The sequence below is a fragment of the Amborella trichopoda genome, chromosome 4, assembly GCF_054954075.1.
Source record: "Amborella trichopoda isolate Santa Cruz 75 chromosome 4, AtrichopodaSantaCruz75HAP2 v2.0, whole genome shotgun sequence".
Lineage (NCBI taxonomy): Eukaryota > Viridiplantae > Streptophyta > Magnoliopsida > Amborellales > Amborellaceae > Amborella > Amborella trichopoda.
The window spans coordinates 50,925,673-50,937,885 of record NC_142339.1 but is presented as its reverse complement, the minus strand read 5'-3'; the positions used below and the strand labels follow the sequence as shown (position 1 = coordinate 50,937,885).

The 12,213-nt window shown below is 37.7% G+C and overlaps 1 protein-coding gene across 1 annotated transcript; it reads left to right on the top strand.

Moving 5' to 3' along the window:
• Positions 1–238: 238 nt before the first annotated feature.
• LOC148782562 (protein SWEETIE-like) lies at positions 239–5,253 on the top strand. The gene is made up of 7 exons (XM_088865540.1): positions 239–305; positions 822–1,058; positions 1,209–1,298; positions 1,382–1,469; positions 2,867–2,931; positions 4,353–4,457; positions 4,652–5,253. The coding sequence occupies exons 2-7, from the start codon at positions 849–851 to the stop codon at positions 4,835–4,837; spliced, it is 744 nt and encodes a 247-aa protein (XP_088721666.1). The 5' UTR covers positions 239–305; positions 822–848; the 3' UTR covers positions 4,838–5,253.
• Positions 5,254–12,213: the final 6,960 nt, after the last annotated feature.

Genomic DNA, 12,213 nt, shown 5'->3' with positions numbered 1-12,213 from the left:
AAGCATGCTTCCATGGAGGATCAACTCGAAGCACGTGGAACTGTGTTTCCGGTAGGGGAGCATCCCCTTGGGAAGGCACTTCCTGTGACCATGCGCCATTTGCCCAGATGTGCGTGTCACGATGCCGCCCACTTCATCAGCCTCGCCTCCCCATAAAGGTGAGTCCAAAAGGCTAGAGGTCCCCTGTCATATAGCTTTGTTGGTACAAGTAACTGGCTTGCCAAGAAAGATAGCTAAATCCTTCAAAGTGGTCCAAGTCCATACATGACCTGTGGGTTCCTTTCTCATTTGTTAGGTGCATCAAGGTCGGTTCTGATACCATGCCCTTGAACACCTTGCATAAACCTACCTGGAGGTTTGACAATAGGCTACTTGTGAAAAGCTCTAATATGTTCTTATGAAGATATCTTGAAATTAATATTCCTTCAGCCCTAGTAGAACATCATAAGCAATGAATTGGTTCCTATTCTTGTATGTTCATGGTGATTCTTTTAGATTTGTGAACATTATCTCATGCGGGGCTGATTGGAATAACTTGCTTCCTTCTTTTTTTTTTTAAATTGCTACTATATTGATCTTGTGAGTTCAATTAAGTCTTTCAATTTCAGTTTTTGCTCAATATTCAAAAATAACTTTCGTGCATATGGTATTTGGAACTATTCTGATTGTACTTCATCTAATGAGATTCTGGTATGAGCTTGATAATTTTGAATTTACCTCGCGGACATACTATACTGGTTCCTTTCCTTCTCTCTCTCTTCACCAGCAAACATTTATATTTTCTTTATGGGTTTCCAATTTGTGACTTGATTAATTTTCAGGATTTTGTGAGAAAAGAAGCTTTGCATATGCTTCAGAATGCTTTAGAAGGTTCAGGTGGCGGAGGTTCTTTTGCTGCTTACTCTGAAGCTTTCCGTACAATTATGCGAGCAGGAATAGGGGATAAATCTTTTCATGTTAGAATAGCTGCAGCTAGATGTCTCAAGACTTTTGCTAGCATAGGAGGACCTGGATTGGGAGTTACAGAGCTTGAAAATTCTGCTTCTTATTGTGTTAAGGCATGGGACTCTTTCTCTTGGGCAATTCATTTCTATAATAATCTGATTCTTGTTGGCATAGCTTCAAATACTCCTGTCTATATCTCTTTGTTTTAGTCACAATATTATGCATGCTTTTGTTTGTTTTATTGATTGTTTTATGTTCTTTAGGCTCTTGAGGATCCTGTGTCACATGTGAGAGATGCCTTTGCTGAAGCTTTGGGCGCTGTGCTTGCTCTTGGCATGAATCCTCAGGCGCAGGTTCATTAAATGTTGAGGGGCAGTTACTGTTTCCATGATACTGTTTCCTTTTGCTAGCTTTAAGCTTGCTTTTCACTTTTTAGGTGCAACCAAGAGGTAAAGGTCAACCCCCAACAACCAGGAAAGTTGAAGGTGGTATACAAAAGCATTTAATAGGGCCATTCATGAGAGGTAATTTAATTATATTTAATATCATCCTTGCACTGATCATTCTTTAGACTTGATGTTCTAGTATTATGTATTATCCTTGTCATTAGACTGAGTAAAACATTCTATCTTACTTCATGTATATGGATACTAGCATTGAATGGATTTTGGCGTTTTTATTGTGTGAAATAGCAGCTAATCTGCACATGCTTGATGAGCTAATGGGGACCCCTTTTTTACATTTGCTATCTATGACATATAGCCTTTCAAAGAAGAGAGGAGGAAAGTGGTTTGTGTTGGGATTTGTGGCATTAGCTCTTTTAATTTTCCATGAGGGGCACTCATTTTATTTCTGTCATAGAGGTGCACACCCTGTTTTTGAGTGGGAGCACTGATTGGTTTATGTGGGACCGGTTGTCTCTGTGGATGAAAGCGACCATTAGCGCATGTGGCATGAGTGCCACAGATTCTCGCCTTGGTTTGTAGTCTAGGCCCTGGCTCAATTGGATTGTAAACTTGGAAGTTGGGCTCATCAGAGGCTTAGTCCTAATGAACCACTCTCATGGAGTGTTTCAGGTTAACCCTTGTTGAGGTTGGTGGAGACCTCGGTGGTAGTTTGGTAGCACATTGGGAAATGATATTCCTGCATGAGGTCGTTATCCAAAGGGAAAGGATACTCTTGCTATGAGGGTTGGAGGGTTGCGAGGACAAGGGCCAAAACCTTAAGTACCATCATTATAGCATGCACACATGATAGCTGTGATGCCATTGATTTGGTGCGGAGGAACATGTTTTCCTATGTGTGCATGTGCTAAGAAAGGACCCCACTGGATTTTGCAAGGACGAACACAGACTCATTGAATTATCCTTGCGGGACCACTTGTAATCCACAAGCACATCTGTAGTTCAAACTTCAAAAACACCTTGCCCTACTTTGATAAGCCAATCATGAGACCCTGGGTCTGTTGGGGTAGTTTGTGCGGTAGAGAGTAATTTCAGGGTTTTAGCTAGAGAGGACTGCCAACTCATGCATTGGTGTGTTATCGCACTGCATGCTCACTCTTCCAAAGACTTGCCAATTTCACAAAGAACTTGATTTTAGGGCAGAAGTCCTTGCCAGTCTTGAGAGGGAATACTCTCTCAACATCTTATTTTTTTCTTGGTTTTTCTAGTTTTCTCGCTTCCCGCCCTATATTAAGGAGTTACCAATGTTCACATTGGCATCTGGTTTCCGCATGGTTTATGTGCCTAATGGTTGCTTTGATCTGTACGTACCAAAGCATTTGAATTGAGATTTGAGGCTCATAACAAGACCTTGATTTTTGGGGGAACTTTTGTTTTGATAATTTAAAGAAGATTGTGTGAAAAAATCATATCTTGTTTCTCTCTTGGTTACTTCTTATTCTGAAATAGCAATGCAGCTAGCGGACCTCATCTGAAGGACCTGCGCATTGGGTTGACATTATCCTGGGTGTTCTTTTTACAGGTACATGTTTATGGCTTTTCTTGTATTCTCTTGCCAATATATGGTGTTGTTCACAGTTATCAAATGTGGCTGGTAGCCACAATATGTGGCTGCATCAAGGCGGTGTGGCCCTTGGCTACACCTAATCGGGCCACCTGCATCAGTCTCATAGGCAGCCACATTGATGGGAGCCTATGCGGCTGCATAATTTAGACTGCCTAGTGGGCGGAGATATAGCTCAAGAGCAGGGGTAGAATGTCCTTTTTCCCTCGAGAAGGGGGGAAAGGCTTGGGGTGGTGGGATGGAGGTGAAACTCGTACATTTTACTGGCAACTTAAAATTATTTTGTGCTTACATTGGAAGGATTGTTGAGCACACAGTACTTGCCAAGGGATTCACTACTTCGATGTGGCTGCACAATGAGTTAAGCAGCTGCATTACTTTCTATGGATTGGGTCATCTTTTGGTTTTTATTTCATTATATTTTGGTTGTGAACTTCTAGTTTTTTATTTTACTTGCCAACTACTTAGTGTTAGGCTATATGCTACAATTGTTGCTTTCTAATTTCATCTAATAGTATCATATTACACTTTCTTTCTATTTTAAGTGCTTGGACCATTGACATATTATTTGTTTTTTTATTGAAATTGATGAATGGATTGGATCATTTTATTTTATACTCTAATTATATTAGAAAATGGAGTCAAAATGTCTCTGTTACTCTAACAATGACTCAGACAACCATATGTTGGAGACATAATAAATTAAGTTACCTACTATCACAGAAATCACACATTTATAGACTTTATGTTTTGTTTTTACATTTATACTCATTGTCACATAGGAAGTGATGTGACACGTTGCGAAGTCATTGAGACGCATAGTGCATGGGATTCGTTTAGCACCTCACACTATATCCCACATTTGATAACCTTTAGTGTTGTTGCAAAGGGCTTTGTGTTGTTGCAAAAGGCTATGCAATTTTGATATTGTGCTTTTATAAAATTTTGATTGTGCTTCTATGGTGTTTTTGTCAAGAAGTTTTTTTCTTGGCATATGTTGCAAATTCTGCATTAATGTAGTTTCTGTGTCGTCTAAACCCTTATTTCATATTGTCAAATTCAACTTGTAGTTCGAAAAATCTGTAAACTTCTTGATGTCCTGAAGTGTAAATTTGTTGAATAATAAAAACAAGTCAATGAATGCATAAACTTATTAAATGGGTGCATAAATTTAGATATGCCTACTGTTGTTGGCTCTGCTTTGAGGTCATTCGCTGCTTCTTGTAGCATGATAACTAGAGAAAATTTGTATTCATCATGTCCGCTTTTCTATATCATTTGAAGTTATTAAATGGAAATTAAATGTAGTCTGTGCGATTATAAATTGGATGCACCTGTCTTGTGACATGGGAATAAGAGTTGATTATTGTGTCTTGCAGATGCTTCGTCTAAAATATATATTTCCCGACAGTGAGCTGCAAAACTTGGCTTCACGGGCAATGGACATGCTACATGGAAATTCTTCAGTGGATGCTCATGCACTGGTACTTGTACCTTTTGATTCTCTTATGAACTTTATGTCCTATATTTTCAGAAAGTTTGGTGCCTATATTCATAACGAACCATGCAGTGAAGTAAGGATTGATCTTCTTGATTATTTACTGAGTCTTGTGTAGTTCTTTTGACCTAAGATGGTAAAAAGTTTAATTATCTAATGGGCCTTTCATTTTGTACATAGTTCTTGCTGGTCAGACTTGGTCATCTAAATGGAAGCACTTTCTTGGCATTTGGTGACATTGGACTGTTGGTACTATTGGCCCGCTTGTCTCTTGGTGAATGTACCATTGATTTGATTTACATATACCTCCATGCGGCCTACTTTGTTGGACAAGCATGGTGTAGTGGATTTGGTTTGGTTGGGTAAGAGAAGTGCTTTGGGTATCAGGGGAAGTTCTTTGGGTATTTTAAAAAAAATAAAACAATGAAAAATCTGTATTTTAACATAGGTGTTTAGCTGAGACTGCTGAATCAATGGAAGAATTTGGCCGAAGCAGGCCGAATTAGGTTGAATTGCCTGAAGAAGGCCGAAGCATAACCTTCTTTTGAAGGCCTCCTGGCTTTCGGTTTTGGGGCCGAAGTTGAAGACTTTGGCTTTGTCGGCTGAAGCAAAGCAAATCCAATAACATCCAATGATATTTGGTTTGCAGAAATGGAAAATGGGATTCAGGTAGCACTTAGCAGGCATGCTGACTTTTGCTGAGTTTGGGTCCATAATGGACCAGGCTTACTCACCTTCTACTTTTATTTTTTTGATAAAATTAACATTTGTATTGCTATAAAGAGTTGGAGTACATATTGGTTTAAATTCGAGAGTCCCCACTAGACGGGGCTCTCAGTAAAAAATATGTCAGTCGCCCCTATACAAAAATGGGCTTATAGATTTACTCGATTGCAGTAGATTTACAATGAGATTAGAAAAATTGGGCTTATAAGTTTGCCCCTTTACAAAGAGATCTACTGTTGAGTGTACCCTTTGTGGTCCAAAGAAAAAAAGGAGATGGATCGGGTTTGGTCTTCAACTTGGGTCCTAGCTCCGTCCTTTGCAAAGAGATCGGCTTACTCGTTTGACGTCCTCGAGGTATGCATCCATAAGACGACCATATCCCTGCAGATGTATGCGATCTCATCAAAAATCGAAGCTAGATACCATGGAGGAGTGGATCTCTTGGTTGCCCATAATATAATATTACACGCGTCTCCCTCCACTATAAGGTATCGTCCCCAAGAATGATTGAAGCTTTTGATGCCCAAGAGAAGGGCCATTGCTTCGGCATGTTGAGAATCTTGAAAGCCAAGATACTCGGAGTAGGTAAACAAGATTGTGCGATGGTGGTCTCTGAAAACATCTCCCGCACCTGCATGATTGGGGTTCCTTAGAGAGCAACCATCGAAGTTAAGCTTTATAACTCCTTTTGGGGGTGGTTGCCACTTGTGAGATTTTGCGCCTTCCGTGGACGGTGGTGCAGGGTGTTTTCTCATTAGCTTAGGAAAGTATTTGCTGAAAACCCCAAAAAGATCTGCTGGTATGCCCAAAAAGTTACTAGGGATGTAATCTTGTGGAAAAGTGCTGGCCCTTGGGTAATAAGGCCATGGAATATCTTGGAATTTCTCTCTTTCCAGATAACCCAAATGATGGTCGCCACGACAGCCTTCCAAAGGATTCGTCCCGTCTTCAGAAGCAGGGTCTGAAGATAAATGATCCTTGGCTGTCGGAGGTGTAACCCATTGGACCCCGAATAGCTGCAACATTTGACCCTAGAGATCGTGGGCCATGTTACAATGAATGAAGAGGTGAGGATTCAATTCTTCCTCACACAGACACATGACACATCTGTTGGGGATAGGGATCCCTTTCTTTTGAAGCTGATCCACTGTAAAAGCCCTTTGGGACCCCGCTATCCAGTTGAAAGTCTGCACTTTAGAAGGTGCTATTGTGGATCAAACTTTGGATAGTACAGAAGGGGGATTAAGAGGGAAAGTGGGAGGTTGGATAAGTCTTTTGTAGAATGAAGTCATTGAGAAAATACTAGAGGGTGCAAGAGACCATACCAACAAGTCCCTCCCTTTTGTTGAAATGAAAGAATTATGCAATGAGGCCGAAAGAGAGAGAAAGTGATTTGTTTCCTCATCAGAGAGGTTTCTTCTAAAGGAGGGGTTTCACACTCTTCGGCCTCCTGCCACTACCATTACCTCCGCAATAGTAGAATCTTTGTTAGAGACGATGGAGTAGAGGGAAGGGAAGAGATCCCTTAAGGGAGTGTGTCTGAGCCAGAGATCTAACCCGAATTGCACTCTTGTCCCCTCTCTTGGATGAAATCTGATAAAATTCCTGAACAGTGAGAGGGATGAGGTGAAGGACCTGCATGCTCCTGAGGCCTTGCTGAAAGATCTTTTCTATGGCACCCAAGTGCCTTCGGAGATCTTATATTTACGGCGTAAGACCTAGGCCCAAAAGGAATCAGTCTGAGTTGCTATACGCCACCACCATTTTCCTAAAAGGGCCAAGTTATGTCTTCGTAAGATCATGATCCCTAAACCCCCCTGCTGTTTGGGTAAACATACTTTTTTCCAAGAGATTAAATGGTATTTAGTTCTCTCTGCTTGACCCAACTAGAGAAAATTCTTCATAAGTTGATCAAGCCGATTTGCCACTGGGGTTGGCATTTGGATCAGAGACATGAGGTAGACCGGGGCATTGGCCAGAGTTGCTTTGATCAAAGTGGTTCGGCCAGCCTGGGAAAGATACCTCCCTTTCCATCCCGTCAAATGCCTATCAACCTTGTTTATCACATGTGACTAGTGTCTCTTTTTAGGTTTTCCAAATCCCAGAGGCAGGCCAATATAAGTTGTAGGAAGATCCTTAACTTTGCATTCCCAATTTGGGATAAGCTCCTTGATTTTAGCGTTGGAGATTTCTACCCCCATCATTTTTTATTTTTCCAAACCTGCGGCCACTTGGAAACATTTGAGGTATAGCCTCAAGTTTTCAATTACTTGTGGAGAGGCGTCTAGGAATACCAATGTGTCATTTGCATATTGCAGATGAGACACTGTAGGGCCTCGGTGAGATGTTTTGAAACCCGAAAGTAGGCTTGCTTGGTAAAGACGGGAGATAGATTGGCTAAACACTTCTGCTGTTATAGCAAAAAAAAAGGGGGAGAGACGGTCCCCTTGGCGTAACCCCCTCGAGGAGGGGAACAAACCCATACCCAAGGTCGGGTCTACCCGGGTCCACCCCTAACTTTTAGCCGCATCACAGGAAGGTGACAAATTTCCTTATCTCTAACAGCTTGAGACTTCAAATTAACAAGCGTTAGCCCCACCGTACCTTATCATGTGTAGTCACATCAATAGGCAGCCCAATAATGGAAGGTTTTAATCGGCACTTGACCTCTAAACCAACGGTGCGGATCCTATCCGTCTGACCGAGATGCAAATGCCCGTGATCTACTCGGTTTGTGTAGAGTCGAAGCTCTAAACCATCAAAGTAAATCGCACTTTCAAATAGTATCGAGAAATATGATTTTAATACTGAAAATCTTTGTGATAGCTTTAGAATATATTTTTATCTTTAATTATAAAATTTAAAGCTTAAAAAATAGTGTAAATCGAACAGATCTACTAAAACTTGAAATCTTGAAAATTGATGGTCTAAAAAATGCATTACAAGATGCACTATTTCCAAAACTTGAAATCTATTTTTTTTCTCAGGTCTATACATCTTCATGTCCAGATGCTCAATTTGAAGATATTTGGGCATCGAAACAACCTCTTGTAATGAAATTTTTGAGGTGGGCTTTAATTTGATTATTTAAAACACACCGCCAACACAAACACGAAGTAATATCACCTTCCCCAACCCCTAATGTTGCCATGAACACCTGTTACCATCCCCTCGCCATCTCTCTCTCTCTCTCTCTCTCTCTCTCTCTCTCTCTCTCTCTATATATATATATATATATATATATATATATATATATATATATATATATATATATATATATATATATATATATATATATATATATATATATATATATATATATATATATATATGAGACGTTAAAGTTTTAGTCTTGTAGAACTCTTAAAAGCAATTTAAATTTGACCAAATTTGATTTCAAATTATAGCGGAGGTTGCAAGCTTTCTAACCGTCCATGAATCACGTGAATCTAACTTATAGTTAGAAAGTTATGGCCTGAGAAAAAAATAAAATTTTAGTTTTGCGCAAGCCTTAGCCATTCGCTCAGCTCGATGCATGGCGAATTGCGCATGGACTTACTGTGTGGCACGGCCCACGCGAGACAGGCCGCATGTCGGGCAAGCCCAATGGACCCCGAGGGAGTTCTAGCCTTCTACAAACCCTTTTTGAGGTGGTTCTTTGACCGGTTGAGCCTAAAAATTGACCAAATTACCTTTCTAAGTAGGATTAGGACTCAAATTTTAGATCCGTAATTTCAGCCATGACTCTAGGCCAAACATATAAATACCCACTCTCAATAATTCCATAAACTTATTTGGAAAATCCCTAAAAACTCTCTTAAAGCTTAGAAAATCCCAAAAAATTAGGAAAATATTTTAGAAAATTAGAAAAATACCTAAAAATTTAGGAAAGCCTAGAAAAAAACCTAGAAAATTAGAAGAAAAAAAGAAAAGAAAAGAAAAGGGGTGGTTTTCCAAGTGTGTGATCTTTATCACTTTTTATTGTTATTTTTCTGTTTTATTTTATTTTTCTAATTATTTCTTTATTTTTTAGATTTAATTAGATTTTAAAATTTTTTAAGGTCTTAAAAATAGGGATTTTGGAGCTGGTGCTGCTAGCAGACTTAAAAGAGAATCAGATTTGCGAGATTTGTGATACTTCTTAGTCTATAATTTGATCAACCCATCATCTCTTTTAAGAACGAGATGATTGTTTTTAACTAGTATTTGACAACCCGACCTGGCTGACTTGAAACTGCCAAGTTAAAGAGGAACTTGCCTCTAACCAAGTTGGGTCTGGCTGATATTTAAATAATAATAATAATAATAATAATAAGAATTTCAAAAAATAAGAGATTTGTTTATAGTGTGTTTTTGAATTTTTTATTATTATTTTGGTAAAGATTGGAAAGTTTTTTGGCCATTAATACTTATTTTTACATTTTTTCTTTTTTTTTGAATTATTTTTAAAATACTCCTAAGCATAAATTGATTTTTTAAAATCCTTGTTTAATTATTCTTTAAATATGCTTTTTTTAGAAATTTTTTTGTAATTTTTTATTTTTTCGACACGTTTTGGCTACCCAGTTAAGCCGCGTGAGTGTAGCTAGTTTCTTGGTTACTTAGACGCAGCCCTTGGCCAATTTCTGAGTCCGTTTTGTGCAATCAAACACTATTTTGAAAAGTGTTGGAAACCACAACCTAGGGATGGAACTTGGCCATGGGCGGGCGGAGCCAGAGTAGCGACATAACTCAGGCCAAGTTACTCGGTCCAAGTTGGACAGAGGTTCGATAGAGCAAAAAAATAGTTAAGAAATAAAAAGCATAAAAAAATCCCTAAAGCTGGAAAATATATTTTAAGTGAAATTAAACAAATCACATCAAAATGAAGAGGAAAAATCAGTAAAAAAATTGATTTGAAAAAATCATTTTGTGACTACCAGTATTTTAAAAATAATCTAAAAGCAAATGCCAAAACACTTTCCAATTTTTGCCAAAATAAAAAAAAAAATAAAGACACATATTACAAATAATTTTATTATTTTTTACTTTTATAATTTTGTATTCTTTTAATAACTCCTAGCTTAACGAGCAAACTTAGGATACCGACCCCAAGCTGCTCGGGTGAGTCCGGGTTCGCTCGCCCGAGTTGTCAAAGACTGGTTTTGGATACAAAATTTAAATTTTATGAGTTGGACAAACTCTGTTCAATCGCGAGACATTATCTCACCAGACACGTCAAAGGAAATAAGTAAGGGTGCCGTTTGTATAGGCCGAGGCTCTAAATAATCAAAGTAAAACGTACTTCAAAATAATATAAAAAAATATGGTTTAAATACTGAAAATCTTTGTGGTAGCCTTAAAACTATATTTTTATTTTTATTTATAAAATTTAAAGCTAAAAAATATTGTAGATTGAGTAAAACTCGCACTAGCGAAAATTATAAAAAAATATTTTCAATAAAATAAAATGACCTAAATTCTCCTGAAATTTTTAAGAGGTATTTTGGTAATTATATTTTATCGAAAAGATATTTTAATATTTTTTATAGGTGCACCTCAATGAGAAGATGGCACGTACAAAATTTCATATTCATACAATTTGTATAAAAAAATTAAAAATAAAACAATTTGATACGTCGGATCTAAGATCAAATGGTGAGTGGGTCTCTTGATCAAAATTGGACGGCTAGATGGTAGGAGAAGCATCGATCTTTTATTTGTAGGGGAAGTTTAGGGTTACGTCGAGTTGCCTCATACAATCTCAAAGAAAGCTCAAACAAAAGAAGTTTCTACCACAAAACCACTTTCAATCCACTCATTTATTCGATTCACCGATGCCGCGAAGAAATGTCGACAAAATGGCCCACGATGAGCCCCAAATGGTGGTGTTAGGATTTTGTTGCAAAAACCCTCAATTTCCAACCCTAAGCTTCTCTCTCTACAAGTTCCCTTTTTTATCTTTAGAATAGCTCTCTCACTCACCCGCACGTTTTTCTCTTTAAGAACCTCCACTAACAAAGTATATTTGTAGCGACAAAAATACCTTTTAACAAGAGGAATAAGATAGGGCCGGTGTGATCTTTGCATGACATCGCAACAGTTTGGGCATGAAAAAGAAGTAGCAAAGCGTAACATGCATCCCAAATTTAAAAATTTAAAAATTCTCACTTATCTTGGATCATTATGTGAAAAAGACAAACTTCCTCTCTCTCTTCACACCCATTCTATGAAAGTGATAAAACACACACACCTCTCTCCATGTAGTTTCCTTCATTTGCTTCTTACTAACTCAAGTTTTCATATCAAACCAATTTCATGGAAGTTATTAAAAACACTTTTATTTTCTCACGTATTCGTTCCCTTGTTCTTTGTTATTGCAACTCTAGAAGTTGAAGCCCAAAGACCATAGGTGAACCAGGTATAAAAAAAATCATTTTGAGTTCTTTTTGTTTGCCTCACTGGATATTACCACCTACCAACTCAGTAAAACGAAACACATTCCCATGATCATTGCAATCCATTTATTCACTCCTTTGTTTCACTATCATTAAAAAAAAAAGAGGATGCAATTAGCCTACGGATGCACCTTTAAATTTTATAAGGTGCACCTTCAAATTTTATCATGGTATATAATTTTGATGTAAAATGTTCTTAAGATTATCTCAAAATCTATTTTTATATCTAATTATAAAATTTTAAATTTCAAAAATGGTTAAAATCAAGTAAATCGATAAACATATGAAAATTTTGAAAATGGACGGTGTAGATAATATGTTGTAAAATGCATTATTTTTTGAGACCTAAAATCTTTTTATCTTTCATGGCCATACATCTCGACATCGAGATGATAAATCAAAGGGTTTTTTAACATTTAAACTACCTTGGATTTACATATAATGTTGCAACCTTATATAAACTTTTTCTTTAATAAAATGAAAAGCAAAAAACTCGTTCCATTTTAAGTCTTCATAAACCATTATAGAACAATGTGAAAGAAATCTCAAGTTTGCAAAGGAGAACTCCTTTCAAATCGA